The sequence below is a fragment of the Haliotis rubra genome, unplaced genomic scaffold (genome assembly GCF_003918875.1).
Source record: "Haliotis rubra isolate DU_JTF1 unplaced genomic scaffold, ASM391887v1 Scf414, whole genome shotgun sequence".
NCBI classification, from domain to species: domain Eukaryota; kingdom Metazoa; phylum Mollusca; class Gastropoda; order Lepetellida; family Haliotidae; genus Haliotis; species Haliotis rubra.
Genome location: NW_025767096.1, coordinates 417,905 through 437,289, shown reverse-complemented (window position 1 = coordinate 437,289; position 19,385 = coordinate 417,905). Strand labels below are relative to the sequence as shown.

Here is a 19,385-nt window from a genome sequence, read left to right as displayed (position 1 = left end):
GCTTTTTTTAAAATTTTCAGCGACATGTATTTGTTTTCAGAATAGAGCTTGTTGATAGACTGCCTTACAAGGTTCTTTTGAAAGTTGTCCAAATGTTTTAATTTGTGTGATTTTGACACGACCCCTACCTGCTTCGCATCACCCTCACAATGTTTGTGTTCCAGAACATTTGTCAGTACCCTTGCTGATACTCCTAAAGCTTTTGCTGCCCTCTTACGGAATTTATTAATGGCATAAAATGGTTTGCCCCTTTCGGCTTCAGCACGGAAAAAATCGTACACTTTAATCATCAACTGTTTCACGTCAGCATTCAACCTCATTTTTCATCAGGCATGTGTATCCCGTGCACGACGAAATAGTGTCTGTTCCGTTTCTGCGGTTTCACCCCGCCGCGACAGATAACAACTTTTGCGTTTTCAATGATGATAGTTTCTTAAAGAACCTTCTTGGTGGAGTCCCGGAAAATTTTCAAATATAAGAAAACTGTTGGGTATTAGTAAATGATAAACATGTGTACTATTTATATTTATGTGGCAATTTTGAACAATGATAAAATTTGCAATTCATCGGTCCGTTTCTGACTCAAACGGACTGTACAAATTACCTCATGTATAGTGACTGGTATGACAACATGGGATTAAGGGGATTACGATGGGTAGGATAGGGGTGCATAGAACGGTTGACCCACTTTACAGGTTAATACCAATCTTAGCCCGAAACAAGTTCAGACGTCAAACGTTCCCAGGGGATTTCCAACTAATATTAACACCAAACATGATTGTCATGACACACAAATATGTCACAGAAGGATAATAAATGCAACCACAGTTTATCCAATGGTTATTCATATTTTCCAAAGTCGTTACCAATGTGTTACAATGTTACAAGCACCCGTAGGTCCCCTACAGTAAATTAGATGACACCCCCAACCCACACACCTCTTTCTGAACTGTGCACACACACCCTTTCTCAAAAAGCTGTATCCGCCCTTGAGTTAATAGCTGATTGTTATTATACTTGTTCGCAATGGGAAGCTCAAGGTTTAACAAATTCATCACTGTAAACAACGTTGATACGTTTAAGGGTTGAAAGGAAAGGCACACACAATAAATGTCAAGCTGCGAGGAATCACATTTCAACCTCTGCATACCCTCGTCACGCCCCGCTGGTCACATCCCGACTCATGATCGTTTTAAGAGACGATTACTGAACGTGATTTCAGCACTTGGAGTGAGTGAGTTACGTTTCACACCGCTTTTAGCAATATTCCAGCAATATCGCGACGGGGGACACCAGAAATGGGCTTCACACGTTGTACCCATTTGGGGAATCGAACACGGGTCTTCGAGTGGACGATTTAACCACTAGGATACCCCGCCGCCAACTTCAGCACTTGGACATTTAAACATTCTACGAATATTACGGACTCTTTCAAAGAATTGACTAATGTAACTGGAAACATTGATATTTGCAAAATCATGTTTTTCAGTTTACTTGCCTGTTAGATATGATACATGATTAAGAAAAACATTCTATGCAGGCGAATCTTGCGATATACTCCAGCTGGATTTTGGACCATGTTATTACACTGTTGCATGCCAGCCTTTGTGAATTAATTGCCATCGGTATTCTTTTGAAAATTCAAATTCGTTTAGAGTTAGGTGATCTACAGTCCCCTCAGATGAATTCATGCTGTACGTGTTCTGCCTAATAATAGACTGGATGTTATGCCAGTTAGATTACAAACGACTGTATCCGTGGTCTCTCCACACTCAGAGATTAACACTTCAAGTTTAAAAATAGCTATGAACAGTCAATGACCCTGGACCGCGGCAGCCTGGATCAGGGGCTGTACAGTGACACGGCGATTTGACCTGGCCACATCCATACAACTACAGGTCGTGTTACATGGACACCCTTCCATTCCTTGACCGGTCGCGTCACCTCTGTAATGTACAGCTAGACTCATATAGTTTGGGACAGGGATTTGTTGCGTTTGTTGTTATACAATTATAGACTCTTGTAGAGGTCGATATCGGTTTTTATTGACCTGAGAAAAACAATATCGACCGAGCTTGTCGATATCGGTTTTTATTGACCTGAGTAAAACAATATCGACCGAGATTGCTCGGTCGATATTGTTTTCCTCAGGTCAATAAAAACCGATATCGACCTCTACAAGAGTCTATAATTGTTTTATTATATAATGAAAGAGAAACGGGTTTTAACACAAACTTTTAATGCACACACTGTGCCATCTATCCGAGTGATCTGATTGGCTGAAAAGCGGGGGAAGCCCCTTCGTACGGGATTCCTTGTCTATTTTTAGTAACCCAAGTCAATATCGTAATTTATCAGAAAACTCAAGTCAATATCGTGCTTTGTAGTCAATCATGTGACGGTCTTTTGACCAATCGTGGTACAGGAAAAATACTACCTGTATAATAATATTAGTTATTGCACACTATTGACAGTGAATTCTGTGGAGGTCAGTTACAGAGGAGTGATGTTGGATGTATTCAGCGCTACGCCTTTCTTGGGGCTTGTTGTTGTAGTGGCTGCGTTGTGGCTGTTGACACGGCGCCACCCTGGACTACCCCCAGGCCCACCTCTCCTCCCGTTTGTGGGGAACGCCCTGTCCATGGGCTCAGATCCAAAACTCACCTTTAGGAATCTTCGCAGTAGGTATGGTGACATATTCAGTGTGTATCTCTTCAACAAGCCTGTTATCGTCCTCAACGGCTTCACCGTTCTCAAAGATGCACTTGTCAAGAACGCTGACGTCTTCTCAGACAGACCATATACCTTACAGAACGACTTCATATCAAGAGGGAAAGGTTCGTTCCTTTATGTTTATAATATATTTTTTCATATCATTTTTGCAGTATATTTTGTTTACAGACAAAAGCGTTGCACTTATACATCCATTCGAGGTCGCTGACATTGTTAAAGCCTCTCAACGTATCCCAACTGCGTAGACCGACACTCATGATACGGGTCAGTGGATGGTCAGACCACAACGCAATCATTTACCGACATACAGCAGAAATATTGTTGAGTTGAACAACAAACAAATCTCAGATAATTTGATATTATTTGTGTTTGATGTGGATTCACAACACGTAGGTAACCTATTTGTTCTCCTTTGATGTACGAATCACGTTTCTGATCTCTTGTAGTTATCAGAAAGCACGACCTACACGTATGTTGTGACATGTGATTTTCTCACGATTCAGTGTGCTGCGCTAAGGCGTGCACATGAATTACGCTCAATGTGTGTGATGCTGATGAGGTGAGTTGAGGTGAAATTGGGTTTAACGTCGTGCTTGAGAATATTTCACTCATATGACGACGTTCATGCGTGTGTATGTGTATGTGCGGCTGCTTGTACTAGCCCAGACTTAAGCTGGTTTTATAGTGTTAGCCCACTGAGATACCATGCCGCAGTGAAGCATGAATACCCCACTCAGACACATTATACTGACTCCGAGCCGACCAGTCCTTGTTGTACCCATTAATGCTAAACGCCAGGCAGGAACCAACAAGTACCATATTTTAACGTCTTTTGGTATGACGCGGTTGGGGATCGAACCCTCGACCTTCCGCTCTCCGGACGGATGCACAACACCACGGAGGCGGTCTAATGATAAGAGACAACAAGAAAATTAAGGGTATATTGTTAAATGAAAATGAACATATCATTGGCCAATATGCTGACGATACTGAACTGTTCTTAGACGACTTCTTTGATGGGCATTTTAGAAGTTGAGTTGATGAAAATAATGACAATTATTATGGATATACAACTTCTTTTATTCCGTCCTTAGGCGGTTCGGAAGCCTCTCTTAATGAAGCAATGAACACACTTATCACTTTCTACAATATGTCTGGTCTGAAGATAAACATTGACAAAACAAAAGCAGTTTGGATTGGTGCAATGGCTGGTTGTAAAATAACTTTATCCCATGATTTCAAGCTGGACTGGCATTGTCACAGGTTTGATGTTTTGGGAATAAAGAAAATTTAGAAAATTTGTGGGTGGTCAATACAAAGAAGAGACTTGAAAATTATTTTGAACTTGAAAAAACGAAACTTAACCCTGATTGGAAAAATAACCGTTATTAAAAGTTTAGCTTTATCAACTATAGTTCATGTTCTTACATCTCTCCCAATCCTCTTAAAGATGTCATAACAAAATTGAATAATTTATTTTTTAAATTCATATGGAACGATAAGAAAGACAAGATAAAGCGAATTAATTTAATGCGACAATATGAAAATGGTGGTCTGAGAATGGTTGACATCAAAACTTTTATTGATTCACTAAACATTGCATGTTTAAAAAGATACGTGTCAAATTCTAAGTGCTATAGTTTAGCTGGTTTCCCTTTAAAAGACATTCTTCCATAAGGCTAAATATTAGTAAACAATACAAAATCGAAAACCCGTTTTGGAAAGACGCACTCGATGCATGGAATAAATATATTAAGGACTATGAATGGAACAAAGATATAAATTAAATTCTTATGCAACACATTTGGTTAAAATCACCTCTGTAACCACCCTAATTTGATTTGTATATTGAACAGGTTCAAAAAAAGGAATAATACACATTAAGGATATTTGTAATAACCATGATTTCCTTACATTTTCAGAACTTAAAGCAAAATTTGATATTAGGGGTACGATACTTGACCTAAATCGTGTTCTTCTCAGTATTCCCCCAAAATGGAAAGAGGTTATACGAACGACAAAACATCCAAATAAATCAAAATTGTCAATATGTTCCCCTTGGAATCATTTGAGCAACACCAGTAAAGGCTCAAGATTATTTTATGATAATTTTCCCAAAGTCTGTCAGAAATGGGACTGCGAATTGAGTGATCATTTAAATTGGAAAACTATATTTTTACAATATAGACAATCTAACAAAGACACAAAACTCCTAGAGTTTCAATATAAATTTACAAAAAGGAAATTGATTAAAATGAAACTGGTTGATAATGATTTTATGTTCATCGTGTGGTTCGGTAAGTGAGAACATCTGTCATGTTTATATTGTATGTCCAACTATTAGACTGTTTTGGAAAGAATTTATCAATATTGTTAATAGACTATTGAACATAACATATGAACTTTCTACTATAGATTTTGCTGCAATAGCAACCAGCTACTCAACCACATGATTTTATTGGCCAAACGCCATATATATGTTATGAACATAAAGGGTTTGAAACCCAGTTTTAATATCTATCAAACAGAATTAAAAGATGTGTATCAAACTGAAAAATGTATTTGTTCGAAAAATATCAAAATGGATTCATTTAATAGAAAATGGAATGTAATATCACCAGAATTGTCACTGTTATGACTTCATCTTACGACTGACTGACTGACTGAGTTTAGTTTTACGCCACATTCCAGCAATATCACGGCGGGGGACACCAGAAATGGGCTTAACACATTGTGCCCATGTGGGGAATCGAACCCGGGCCTTCGGCGTGACGAGCCAACGCTTTAACCACTAGGCTACCCCACCGCCCATCATCTTACGAGGATGCAGTACTTGCTGTCATTGTGATTCCACGATGTTGCATATAGTCTACTATTCCCAGCACATAATGTAATTCAATACGTAAGCGTGCCTTTCTATGCATGTTGTCTCTCACTTTAAGCTCGCAAAATTGACGTTTGTATCCAACTAAAGTGAATAAAAAAAAAAAAATTAAAAACAATCTCAATAATATTTCCGTCTTTCCTTGTCTAACAGGGATAATCGGAACATCCGGAGATGTGTGGCGAGAACAAAGGACATTTACGCTCAACACGTTGCGAGATTTTGGAATGGGAAAAAATATTATGGAGGACAAAATCAATGAGGAAATATCTCAATTTCTCGCAGCTATTGATGAAAAAATGGGACAAGGGTTTGACTGTTCGCGTTTAGTGCACAACGCTGTATCTAATGTCATATGTTCCACTGTGTTCGGCAAACGGTTTGAGTATACCGATTCTCTGTTTGTCAAGTTTCTCAAAGCACTGGAAGAGAATCTGGTTCTTCTCGGAGGTTCCAGCGTGGTAGACGCCTTACCTCTTGTGAGATTTTTACCTGGAGATCCATTTAAGTTTAAAAAAGATCGTCAACAATGCCTCTCTAGTCGAGACCCTCCTCACACAGCCCAGTATGAAGGAACACCTCAAAACACACGACGACAACGACGTGGAGGACTTCCTCGGTGCATACATTAAAGAAATGCGACATCGCCAACAACAAAACGAAGACACAAGCATGGACTGTAAATATCCTTCAAAACATGTTTGTGATTGTAAAAAAGCGACAAAACCATTGTCATACTGACAAGAAATCTCTTTCAAAGGCAAATTCTTTGTACGATTCCGACAATACGTCATAATCATGAAGTGGTAATGATGGCGCCCGTCACAAGTACATGTTGAATCAAGCCAATTTGTACCATTTGGAATATATCATATACAGGTATCGATTAAAATATCACTGTAAAATGCTCAAGCAGTTAGTGTTTCGTGAAAATAAGAACAGTGTTTGATCCTTATCCGAAGTGTGTGTAAGAACTTTCACATCGCATGGACATTGTTTCAGCTATAAGTGACATCCTATTTGAAACATGTCCTCATAGTCAGTATGCTCTTGCCGCTATCGATACTTTCATTTAAATTAAAATTCTGAATCAGTTCCATGTTTAATATGTTATGTTGTCGTGTTACGTATTACGTGGTATTGATGAAATAATCTTCACACTTTTATTTCAGTCGAAAATCTAAACAGGGTAATTGCAAACCTGTTCGTTGCCGGAACAGAGACAACGGCCACCTCAATACGCTGGGCGCTGGTCTACTTCCTGAACTACCCGGATGTACAAGAGAAATGCTTCCAGGAGATTCTGGAAAACGTTGGTCAGAGCAGACGACCATCCATGAAGGACAAGACGAGCCTTCCTTACATGGAGGCCACCATTACTGAAGTTTTGCGACACTCGAACATTGTTCCCGCAAACCTCCCCCACACTGTTTCCCATGATGTCCAGTTCAGAGGATATACGTTCCCTAAAGGCATCCTGGTCATACCTAACCTGGATTCCGTTCTGAGGGACAGCGACGTTTGGGGGGACGCCGACAACTTCAGACCGGAACGTTTCCTGAACGACGAAGGGAAGTTCCAAAAGAAAGAAGAGTTCATTGCCTTTTCTCTTGGTGAGTGTGAGTGAGGGAGGGAGTGAGGATGTTTTTACGCTGCTTTTGGCAATATTTCAGCAATATCGCGGCAGGGGGACACCAGATATGGGCTTCATGGCGAGTTTGAATGACAAGGGGCTTCTACATTACACTCATTCTAGATTAAGGACTGTAGGCTAATAATTGTACACATAATAATTATCCTTGGAGGAACTTCACACAGTTTCCAAAGAAAACACATCCAATACTAAGAACAATACACCAAAGAAAAACCGATTTCAAGTGAAACTAACAGAAACTAGAAAATACATTTCCTGGATAGAGCTTTGCCTGAAGTTAAGATCATCAGGGAATCCTATGTCTAAACGACAAAAGGCAATTTGGAGAAAATTAAAACTGAAATATAAAACAACGAAAGAAAAGATACTTCTCCAAATTGTCGATTCCCTTAAGGCAAAAATAAAGGTTTGGACTGAAAGAAAGAAAAAATGGGAAAAGAAAAATAAATTCATCAAACAAAATAAACTTTTTAGAAATAATGAAAGCACTTCTACAGGCAACTTAAAACAAACGGTGATGGTGAGCATGATAATAGGCCTCCCATGGATGCCAATGAAAGGTTCTGGAAACAGTTGTGGTCTGTACCCGGCGATTGTAACCTAGAGGCACCATGGGTCAGTGATTATGACATGGGAAAGTAACTAGGGAAAGTAACTAGGTCGTTTGTCTGTTACATCTGACCAGATTGCCTGAAAAGTGTCATCAAAAAGTCCAAATCTAATACAGCTCCAGGGCCTGATGGCATTCGAAACTGGTATTGGAAACTGTTCCCCTGTGTCCAAACACCATTACTTCACTGCTTCAGTTCTCTTGTGGACACAGGTCATGTTCCTCCATGGTTCTGCAAAGGTCGCACAATACTTCTCCCCAAGAAAGGAGACTTGACTGATCCCAAAAACTTCCGCCCTATCTAATGTTTGAATACACAATACAAAATATTCACAGGGTGTTTGACAAACCTCATGTCATCTTACTGCTCTTCCGATGATATCATTTACAGGGAGCAGAAGGGAGCAAGAAAGGGATGTTGGGGGTGCAAGGATGAACTTCTTGTACAGAAAATGATTTTGGAAGAGGCTAAAAAATATCACCGCAACCTCTTCATGTGCTGGATTGACTACAAAAAAAGCATACGACTCTGTCCCTCACGAATGGATTCTGAAGTCTCTTCATTGTATTGACCTCCCTAAGCGACTACTTGATTTACTCAAGTCTTTAATGAGTTGCTGGTCGACTCAACTTGAGATGTACTCGCAAGGGCAGGTGCAGACTTCGGAATCTATTCCAATCAGAAGGGGAATATTTCAGGGGGATTCCTTTAGTCCTTTGCTTTTTTGTCTGTCTTTAAATCCTTTGAGCTTTCTGCTCAATAAAGAGGAGGTTACCATCCCGGACCTCCTCAGCACAGATCCCAAACACCTCTTACTCATCTCCTTTCCATGGATGACATCCAGCTCCTTGCCAAAGGAGATTCCAATTTGAAAGAGCACGTTCTCCTTGTCGAGTCCTTTTCTAATGATATTGGCATGACATTTGGACTCGACAAATGTAATACTCTTCATTTGAAACGTGGCAAGGTAACTAATGATGGATCGGTCAAGTTACAAGGGGGAGGAGTTATTGAGCATCTTGTGGAAGATCAGGCCTACACCTTTCTTGGAATGCAAGTTCGAGACAAGCTCCAGAATGCCCAGATTCAAGACAAACTTCGGGACGAGTACAAATCTCGTTTAAAGAAAATCTGGAGCTCAGAGCTAAATGCTCGAAACAAGGTCAAAGCCACCAATACTTTTGCTGTGCCAGTCTTTTCCTACTCCTTTGGAGTAGTTGATTGGACAAAACAAGACATCCAGAGTCTTGACCGTCTGACCAGAAGGATCATGTCTGACAACAGAGCCCACCACCCTCGTTCCTCTCTTAACCGTTTATACATGCCAATCAAATCTGGAGGTCGGGGTTTGATTAATGTGGAGGCTCTTCATGATAGAATTTTATTGTGTACTTTTGCACATATTTATTTATCGGATGATCCTCTAGTGATGCATGTGAAGACTCATGATGAAAGCAAGGAATTCCACAGCTATTTTAAGCGTGCCAAGGTTGTTGGACAGAATCTGAAATTTGAGGTTGACTTTGCTGATGGCGATGTACTGCTGGACGGTACAGCGATGGGAGTAAACCAGGTGAAGTCCTTCACCAGGTCTGCCCAGAGTCGGTCTTTTGTGGAGAAGCTTTCTGAGAAGCCATTGCATCGTGTGTACATGCAGTGTGTGGAACAGAATAGCAATCCCACCGACTCCTTCGCCTGGATGTGAAACTGAGGGCTTCCTTTTTGCTGCTCAGGACCAGTCACTTCCCACTCGTAATCGCCTAAATGTGATTCTTAAAGAGAATATTAACATGAAATGTCGACTTTGCAATGAATTCACAGAGACTGTCCAACACCTTGTTAGTGGATGCCCTTCCTTGGCACAAACAGCATATCTTAAACGACATGATGGCATGGCTCGTTCCTTTTACTACCGTCTCCGACATGCATGGTACGATCCTGAACATGTCCAGGGCATCATGGAAAATGATGCTTTCAAACTTCTCTGGAATAGGCCCATATACAGCCTCAGAAGAATTCAAGCCATCAAACCTGATCTTGTCCTTTTCGATAAAGCCAATGAATTTATTTATATCATTGAATTTTCTGTCCCTTTTGACACCAATGTGATTGGCAAGATTCAGGAAAACCATGATAAATATGCGGACCTCGCCTTTGAAATGTCTCGCTGGCATCCCAAGTACACTGTCGCCAGGCTCCCCATTGTTCTCGGTGCCCTTGGTTTGGTACCTCCTGATCTCTTGGCGCAGATCAGGAGAGTGCCCGGGTTCTCCACCGGGAGTACAGCCCCTCTGACACTCTGGGTAATGCAGAAGGCTGCAGTGTTGGGAAGCCTTCATATTCTCCGGGTTCATATTCTCTTGGCGGGTTCGACTAGGCAGCGTTTCCTGGGAGAAGTCCCATTCGCTGTCTGAGCTGCGTGTAGAAGGGGCAAGGGCCCTGAGCTGATGATGAGCCTTACCAGCCTGACTGTGCCAGGATCACCCAAACCCTCTCTGCTGCATACTATCTTTAATCTGTAATTCATAACGTGATATTTAGCATATGAAACCATTTTGCAAAAGTTAAATGATTCTTTCCTTCTAATTGTATATTACAAAAATGCGTTACACTGTTAACTACTTGATATATTAAGTAACGTATTACGCTTTCACAACCAGAATGTCCAGCAGTGAGGCTTTCTAATCAAACGTAGTTCATTGACCTGGCAGGTATTCCCAAATAGACCAGTGAAACATCACCACAGCTAGCGTGTCTTCCCTCACGACAACCATTTCATCAGCAATATGCAACATTGTTATTTATCTGCGGCAAAAACTGTTAAGACCTTCATTTGAACTGCAGGAAGCCATCTTTTATTAACCTGTTTTATTGTTTGTGATGTTTGTCTAAACTTCATCTGTTACAGGCCGACGAGTTTGCCTCGGCGAAGCGATGGCCCGAATGGAACTGTTTCTCTTCCTCACCACAATGATCCAGAGGTTCCAGTTCGTGTCGGTGAATGGACAGAAACCGTCCATGGACGGGCACCTGGGTCTGATCCACAACCCTAAACCTTTCGCAGTGAGAGCTGTTCCCAGGGAATAAGATTGGATTTAAATGATACGGACAGTGTCATCAGAGTACCTGTAAAGTATTGGCCCTTTTCCCTGCAGAGTGACGATAACCCCATAATGCCACTCTCGACTGTGATTATATACTCGAAAGTGCAAGTGTTCCTTTAATCATTTCATTCACAATGCAATATAAAGCATATGAAGAAACCCAGAAAAGAGTACAGTAACATGTGTTCTGTGTTCCCATATTCGTTTCCATGAGTATATATACCAGTGTGATGAGATTCAAGGAGTCGCCATGGCTCCTGGCCAGGATTTCCAAATGGTTATTGTCAAATGATGCATGTGTCCCTGAACATTCGATGCCTAGTTAAAGGGCATTTAAACTCAGATTAGCAGCTTCACAGTTTTTTTAAAACTTTAGGACAATCTTAAACATTGTGAAATTTGAAAAAAGGAAAATGGCTGGCTTAATCCTTCCCAAAAGGGCAAATACGCCATTCAAGAGCTGTTGAAACAGGTTGCCGGTGTGCGATGCGATGCGATATTTCAGTGATCGGCCGGGCACCTAGAATGTCGATTTGATTTTTGACATTTTTTATACCTCCTCCTTCAGCATCTGCTGTTGTAGGTACAAATTACCCCGCGTATAGTGACTGGTATGACAACATGGGATTAAGGGGGATTACGATGGGTAGGATAGGGGGTGCATAGACCGGTTGACCCACTTCACAGGTTAATACCAATCTTAGCCCGAAACAAGTTCAGACGTCAAACGTTCCCAGGGGATTTCCAACCAGTATTAACACCAAACATGATTGTCATGACACACACAAATATGTCACAGAAGGATAATAAATGCAACCACAGTTTATCCAATGGTTATTCGTATTTTCAAAAGTCGTTACCAATATGTTACAATGTTACAAGCACCCGTAGGTCCCCAACAGTAAATTAGATGACACCCCCACCCCACACACCTCCTTCTGAACTGTGCACACACACCCTTTCTCAAAAAGCTGTACCCGCCCCTGACTTAATAGCTGATTGTTATTACACTTGTTCGCAATAGGAAGCTCAAGGTTTAACAAATTCATCACTGTAAACAACGTTGATACGTTTAAGGGTTGAAAGGAAAGGCACACACAATAAATGTCAAGCTGCGAGGAATCACATATCAACCTTGGCATACCCTCGTCACGCCCCGCTGGTCACATCCCGACTCATGATCGTTTTAAGAGACGATTACTGAACGTGATTTCAGCACTTGGAGTGAGTGAGTGAGTTACGTTTCACACTGCTTTTAGCAATATACCAGCAATATCGCGACGGGGGACACCAGAAATGGGCTTCACACGTTGTACCCATTTGGGGAATCGAACACGGGTCTTCGAGCGGACGATTTAACCACTAGGATACCCCACTGCCAACTTCAGCACTTGGACATTTAAACATTCTACGAATATTACGAAGTCTTTCAAAGAATTGACTAAATGTAACTGGAAACATTGATATTTGCAAAATCATGTTTTTCAGTTTACTTGCCTGTTAGATATGATACATGATTAAGAAAAACATTCTATGCAGGCGAATCTTTAGATATAACGTTTTTCGACCAATCTTAACAGGAAACACACTCCAGCTGGATAACTTGACTGGATCACTCATGTTCCTTACACTGTTGAATTAATTGCCATCGGTATTCTTTTGAAAATTCAAATTCGTTTTAGAGGTAGGTGATCTACAGTCCCCTCAGATGAATTCAACGTGTTCTGCCTAATAATAGACTGGATGTTATGCCAGTTGGATTACAAACGACTGTATCCGTGGTCTCTTCAGAGATTAACACTTCAAGTTTAAAATAGCTATGAACAGTCAATGACCCTGGACCGCGGCAGCCTGGATCAGGGGCTGTACAGTGACACGGCGATTTGACCTAGCCACATCCATACAACTACAGGTCGTGTTACATGGACACCCTTCCATTCCTTGACGTGTCGCGTCACCTCTGTAATGGACACCCTTCCATTCCTTGACCGGTAGGGTCACCACTGTAATGTACAGCTAGACTCATATAGTTTGGGACAGGGATTTGTTGTGTTGGTTGGTATTAGCGGGGTTAGTGCACACTATTGACAGTAGTCAATCAATTCTGTGGAGGTCAGTTACAGAGGAGTGATGTTGGATGTATTCAGCGCTACGCCTTTCTTGGGGCTTGTTGTTGTAGTGGCTGCGTTGTGGCTGTTGACACGGCGCTACCCTGGACTACCCCCAGGCCCACCTCTCCTCCCGTTTGTGGGGAACGCCCTGTCCAATGGCTCAGATCCAAAACTCACCTTTAGGAATCTTCGCAGTAGGTATGGTGACATATTCAGTGTGTATCTCTTCAACAAGCCTGTTATCGTCCTCAACGGCTTCACCGTTCTCAAAGATGCACTTGTCAAGAACGCTGACGTCTTCTCCGACAGACCATATACCTTACTGAACGACTTCATATCAAGAGGGAAAGGTTCGTTCCTTTATGTTTATAATATATTTTTTCATATCATTTTTGCAGTATATTTTGTTTACAGACAAAAGCGTTGCACTTATACATCCATTCGAGGTCGCTGACATTGTTAAAGCCTCTCAACGTATCCCAACTGCGTAGACCGATACTCATGATACGGGTCAGTGGATGGTCAGACCACAACGCAATCATTTACCGACATACAGCAGAAATATTGTTGAGTTGAACAACAAACAAATCTCAGATAATTCAGATAATTTGATATTATTTGTGTTTGATGTGGATTCACAACACGTAGGTAACCTATTTGTTTTCCTTTGATGTACAAAGCACGTTTTTGATCTCTTGTAGTTATCAGAAAGCACGACCTACACGTATGTTGTGACATGTGATTTACTCACTATTTAGTGTGCTGCTTTAAGGCGTGCACGCGAATTATGAATTGAATGTGTGTGATGCTGATGAGGTGAGGTGAAATTGGGTTTAGCGTCGTGCTTGAGAATATTTTGCTCATATGACGACGTGCATGCGTGTGTATGTGTATGTGCGGCTGCTTGTACTAGCCCAGACTTAAACTGGTTTTATAGTGTTAGCCCACTGAGATACCATGCCGCAGTGAAGCATGAATACCCCACTCAGACACATTATACTGACTCCCGAGCCGACCAGTCCTTGTTGTACCCATTAATGCCGAGCGCCAGGCAGGAACCAACAAGTACCATATTTAAACGTCTTTTGGTATGACGCGATCGGGGATCGAACCCGCGACCTTCCGCTCTCCCGGGCGGACGCACAACACCACGGAGGCGGTCTAATGATAAGAAACAACAAGAAAATTAAGGGTATATTGTTAAATGAAATTGAACATATCATTGGCCAATATGCTGACGATACTGAACTGTTCTTAGACGACTTCTTTGATGGGCATTTTAGAAGTTGAGTTGATGAAGAATAATGACAATTATTATGGATATACAACTTCTTTTATTCCGTTCTTAGGCTGTTCGCAAGCCTCTCTTAATGAAGCAATGACAACACTTATCACTTTCTACAATATGTCTGGTCTGAAGATAAACATTGACAAAACAAAAGCAGTTTGGATTGGTGCAATGGCTGGTTGTAAAATAACTTTATCCCATGATTTCAAGCTGGACTGGCATTGTCACAGGTTTGATGTTTTGGGAATAAAGCTTAATGCTCATTTAGAAAACTGTGAGTGATCAATACAAAGAAGAGACTGGAAAAAACGAAACTTAACCCTGATTGGAAAATAACCGTTATTAAAAGTTTAGCTTTATCAACTATAGTTCATGTTCTTACATCTCTTCCCAATCCTCTTAAAGATGTCATAGCAAAATTGAATAATTTATTTTTTAAATTCATATGGAATGATAAGAAAGACAAGATAAAGCGAATTAATTTAATGCGACAATATGAAAATGGTGGTCTGAGAATGGTTGACATCTTTTATTGATTCACTAAAAATTGCATGTTTAAAGAGATACGTGTCAAATTCTAAGTGCTATAGTTTAGTTGGTTTCCCTTTAAAAGACATTCTTCCATTAGGTTCAAATATTAGTAAACAATACAAAATCGAAAACCCGTTTTGGAAAGACGCACTCGATGCATGGAATAAATATATTTAGGGCTATGAATGGAACAAAGATATAAATTAAATTCTTATGCAACACATTTGGTTAAATCACCTGTGTAACCACCCTAATTTGATTATAATGAACTGGTTCCAAAAAGGAATAATACACATTAAGGATATTTGTAATAACCATGATTTCCTTACATTTTCAGAACTTTGATATTAGGGGTACGATACTTGACCTAAATCGTGTTCTTCTCAGTATTCCCCCAAAATGGAAAGAGGTTATACGAACGACAAAACATCCAAATAAATCAAAATTGTCAATATGTTCCCCTTGGAATCATTTGAGCAACACCAGTAAAGGCTCAAGATTATTTTATGATAATTTCATATCTGAAAATAATTTTCCCAACTTCTGTCAGAAATGGGACTGCGAATTGGGTGATCATTTAAATTGGAAAACTATATCTTTACAATATAGACAATCTAACAAAGACACACAAATTTATATCTAAGCCATATATACAAAATGGAAGTTGATTAAAATGAAACTGGTTGATAATGATTTAATGTTCATCGTGTGGTTCGGTAAATGAGAATATATATTGAATTTCCAACTATTAGACTGTTTTGGAAAGAATGTATCAATATTGTTAACAGACTATTGAACAAAACATATAAACTGTCTACTATAGATTTTGCTGCAATAGCAACCAGCTACTCAATCACATGATTTTATTGGCCAAACGCTATATATATGTTATGAACCCAGTTTTAATATTTATAAAGCAGTATTAAAAGATGTGTATCAAACTGAAAAATATATTTGTTCGAAAAATATCAAAATGGATTCATTTAATAGAAAATGGGATGTAATATCACCAGAATTGTCACTGTTATGACGTCATCTTACGAGGATGCAGTACTTGCATGTCATTGTGATTCCACGATGTTGCATATAGTCTTCTATTCCCAGCACATAATGTAATTGAATATGTAAGTGTACCTTTCTATGCATGTTGTCTCTCACTTTAAGGCTCGCAAAATTGACGTTTGTATCCAACTAAAGTGAATAAAAAAAACACAAAAAAAAACAATCTCAATAATATTTCCGTCTTTCCTTGTCTAACAGGGATAATCGGAACATCCGGAGATGTGTGGCGAGAACAAAGGAGATTTACGCTCAACACATTGCGAGATTTTGGAATGGGAAAAAATATTATGGAGGACAAAATCAACGAGGAAATATCTCAATTTCTCGCAGCTATTGATGAAAAAATGGGACAAGGGTTTGACTGTTCGCGTTTAGTGCACAACGCTGTATCTAATGTCATATGTTCCACTGTGTTCGGCAAACGGTTTGAGTATACCGATTCTCTGTTTGTCAAGTTTCTCAAAGCACTGGAAGAGAATCTGGTTCTTCTCGGAGGTTCCAGCGTGGTAAACGCCTTACCTCTTGTGAGATTTTTACCTGGAGATCCATTTAAGTTTAAAAAAGATCGTCAACAATGCCTCTCTAGTCGAGACCCTCCTCACACAGCCCAGTATGAAGGAACACCTCAAAACACACGACGACAACGACGTGGAGGACTTCCTCGGTGCATACATTAAAGAAATGCGACATCGCCAACAACAAAACGAAGACACAAGCATGGACTGTAAATATCCTTCAAAACATGTTTGTGATTGTAAAAAAGCGACAAAACCATTGTCATACTGACAAGAAATCTCTTTCAAAGGCAAATTCTTTGTACGATTCCGACAATACGTCATAATCATGAAGTGGTAATGATGGCGCCCGTCACAAGTACATGTTGAATCAAGCCAATTTGTACCATTTGGAATATATCATATACAGGTATCGATTAAAATATCACTGTAAAATGCTCAAGCAGTTAGTTTTTCGTGAAAATAAGAACAGCGTTTGATTCTTATCTGAAGTGTGAGTAAGAACTTTCACGTCGCATGGACATTGTTTCAGCCATAGGGAGGTGGGGTAGCCTAGTGGTTAAAGCGTTGGCTCGTCACGCCGGAGACCCGGGTTCGATTCCCATAATGGGCACAATGTGTTAAGCCCATTTCTGGTGTCCCCCGCCGTGATATTGCTGGAATATTGCTAAAAGCGGCGTAAAACTAAACTCATTCAGTCAGTGTTTCAGCCATAAGTGGCATCCTATTTGAAGCATGTCCTCATAGTCAGTATGCTCTTGCCGCTATCGATACTTTCATTTAAATTAAAATTCTGAATCAGTTCCATGTTTAATATTTTCTGTTGTCGTGTTCCGTATTACATGATATTGATGAAATAATCTTCACACTTTTATTCCAGTCGAAAATCTAAACAGGGTAATTGCAAACCTGTTCGTTGCCGGAACAGAGACAACGGCCACCTCAATACGCTGGGCGCTGGTCTACTTCCTGAACTACCCGGATGTACAAGAGAAATGCTTCCAGGAGATTCTGGAAAACGTTGGTCAGAGTAGACGACCATCCATGAAGGACAAGACGAACCTTCCTTACGTGGAGGCCACCATTACTGAAGTTTTGCGACACTCGAACATTGTTCCCGCAAACCTCCCTCACACTGTTCCCCATGATGTCCAGTTCAGAGGGTATACGTTCCCTAAAGGCATCCTGGTCATACCTAACCTGGATTCCGTCCTGAGGGACAACGACGTTTGGGGGGACGCCGACAACTTCAGACCGGAACGTTTCCTGAACGACGAAGGGAAGTTCCAAAAGAAAGAAGAGTTCATTGCCTTTTCTCTTGGTGAGTGTGAGTGAGTGAGTGAGGATGTTTTTACGCTGCTTTTGGCAATATTCCAGCAATATTGAGGCAACGGGACACCAGATATGGGCTTCATGGCGAGTTTGAATGACAAGGGGCTTCTACATTACACTCATTCTAGATTAAGGACTGTAGGCTAATATCTGTACACATAATAATTATTCATAACGTGATATTTAGCATATGAAACCATTTTGCAAATGTTAAATGATTCTTTCCTTCTAATTGTATATTTAAAAAATGCGTTACACTGTTAACTACTTGATATATTAAGTAACGTATTACACTTTCACAACCAGAATGTCCAGCAGTGAGGCTTTCTAATCAAACGTAGTTCATGGACCTGGCAGGTATTCCCAAATAGACCAGTGAAACATCACCACAGCAAGCGTGTCTTCCCTCACGACAACCATTTCATCAGCAATATGCAACATTGGGTTTTTTATCTGCGGCAAAAACTGTTAAGACCTTCTTCATTTGAACTGCAGGAAGCCATCTTTTATTAACCTGTTTTATTGTTTGTGATGTTTGTCTAAACTTCATCTGTTACAGGCCGACGAGTTTGCCTCGGCGAAGCGATGGCCCGAATGGAACTGTTTCTCTTCCTCACCACAATGATCCAGAGGTTCCAGTTCGTGTCGGTGAATGGACAGAAACCGTCCATGGACGGGCACCTGGGTCTCATTCACAACCCTAAACCTTTCGCAGTGAGAGCTGTTCCCAGGGAATAAGATTGGATTTAAATGATACGGACAGTGCCATCAGAGTACCTGTAAAGTATTGGCCCTTTTCCCTGCAGAGTGACGATAACCCCATAATGCCACTCGCGACTGTGATTATATACTCGAAAGTGCAAGTGTTCCTTTAATCATTTCCCGGAATTTCATTCACAATGCAATAGAAAGCATATGAAGAAACCCAGAAAAGAGTACAGTAACATGTGTTCTGTGTTCCCGTATTCGTTTCCATGAGTATATATACCAGTGTGATGAGATTCAAGGAGTCGTCGTGGCTCATGGCCAGGATTTCCAAATGGTTATTGTCAAATGATGCATGTGTCCCTGAACATTTCCTGTAAGATGTACCAGCTGGTCCTTCTCCATAGGTGACCGAGAGGTTCATCGTGTTTGGAAATGTTTAAATACCAATACAAATAATTTGTAATAAGTTTGATTTTTTTTATCCATTACATATCTCTCTAGTGAGGGTCGTTATAAAGTATACACATATTCATATATAATAAAAGTAAAGTGGTTTGCAGTTTGTCTTTTCAGGGTAGGATTACCCACGCATTTGACAATCACCATTACATACCCTCTGTACGATCGTATATGTGAATGTCCCAAACGGAAAGTTTCATTTCTGAAGTTAATCACACTTTTGCTATTTTCACTACATTAAATGAAATACAACAGAAAGTGTACACCAAAGTTTGATTGTGGCCAAACAAAACACTGAAAAGAAATGGTCACTGGATGGTAAAACATTTGATTCGGGAATTAAATGTGGCATGATCTTTAGTTTATGATTTGACATGACAAATTTTAACCCTG

General features: G+C 40.3%; 2 protein-coding genes across 2 annotated transcripts; both read left to right on the top strand.

Moving 5' to 3' along the window:
* The first annotated feature begins 2,454 nt into the window (after nucleotides 1-2,454).
* Nucleotides 2,455-11,288, top strand: LOC124288274 (cytochrome P450 2J2-like). The gene is made up of 5 exons (XM_046724788.1): nucleotides 2,455-2,837; nucleotides 5,771-6,067; nucleotides 6,102-6,296; nucleotides 6,790-7,230; nucleotides 10,791-11,288. Exons 1-5 carry the CDS (start codon nucleotides 2,507-2,509, stop codon nucleotides 10,967-10,969), a joined length of 1,443 nt encoding a protein of 480 aa, XP_046580744.1. The 5' UTR covers nucleotides 2,455-2,506; the 3' UTR covers nucleotides 10,970-11,288.
* A 1,828-nt stretch (nucleotides 11,289-13,116) lies between these two features.
* On the top strand, nucleotides 13,117-19,214 carry LOC124288273 (cytochrome P450 2U1-like). Its single transcript, XM_046724787.1, is given in 5 exon segments — nucleotides 13,117-13,447; nucleotides 16,177-16,541; nucleotides 16,543-16,702; nucleotides 17,374-17,814; nucleotides 18,385-19,214. Coding segments are annotated over 5 exon segments (1,476 nt in total). The 3' UTR covers nucleotides 18,564-19,214.
* Nucleotides 19,215-19,385: the final 171 nt, after the last annotated feature.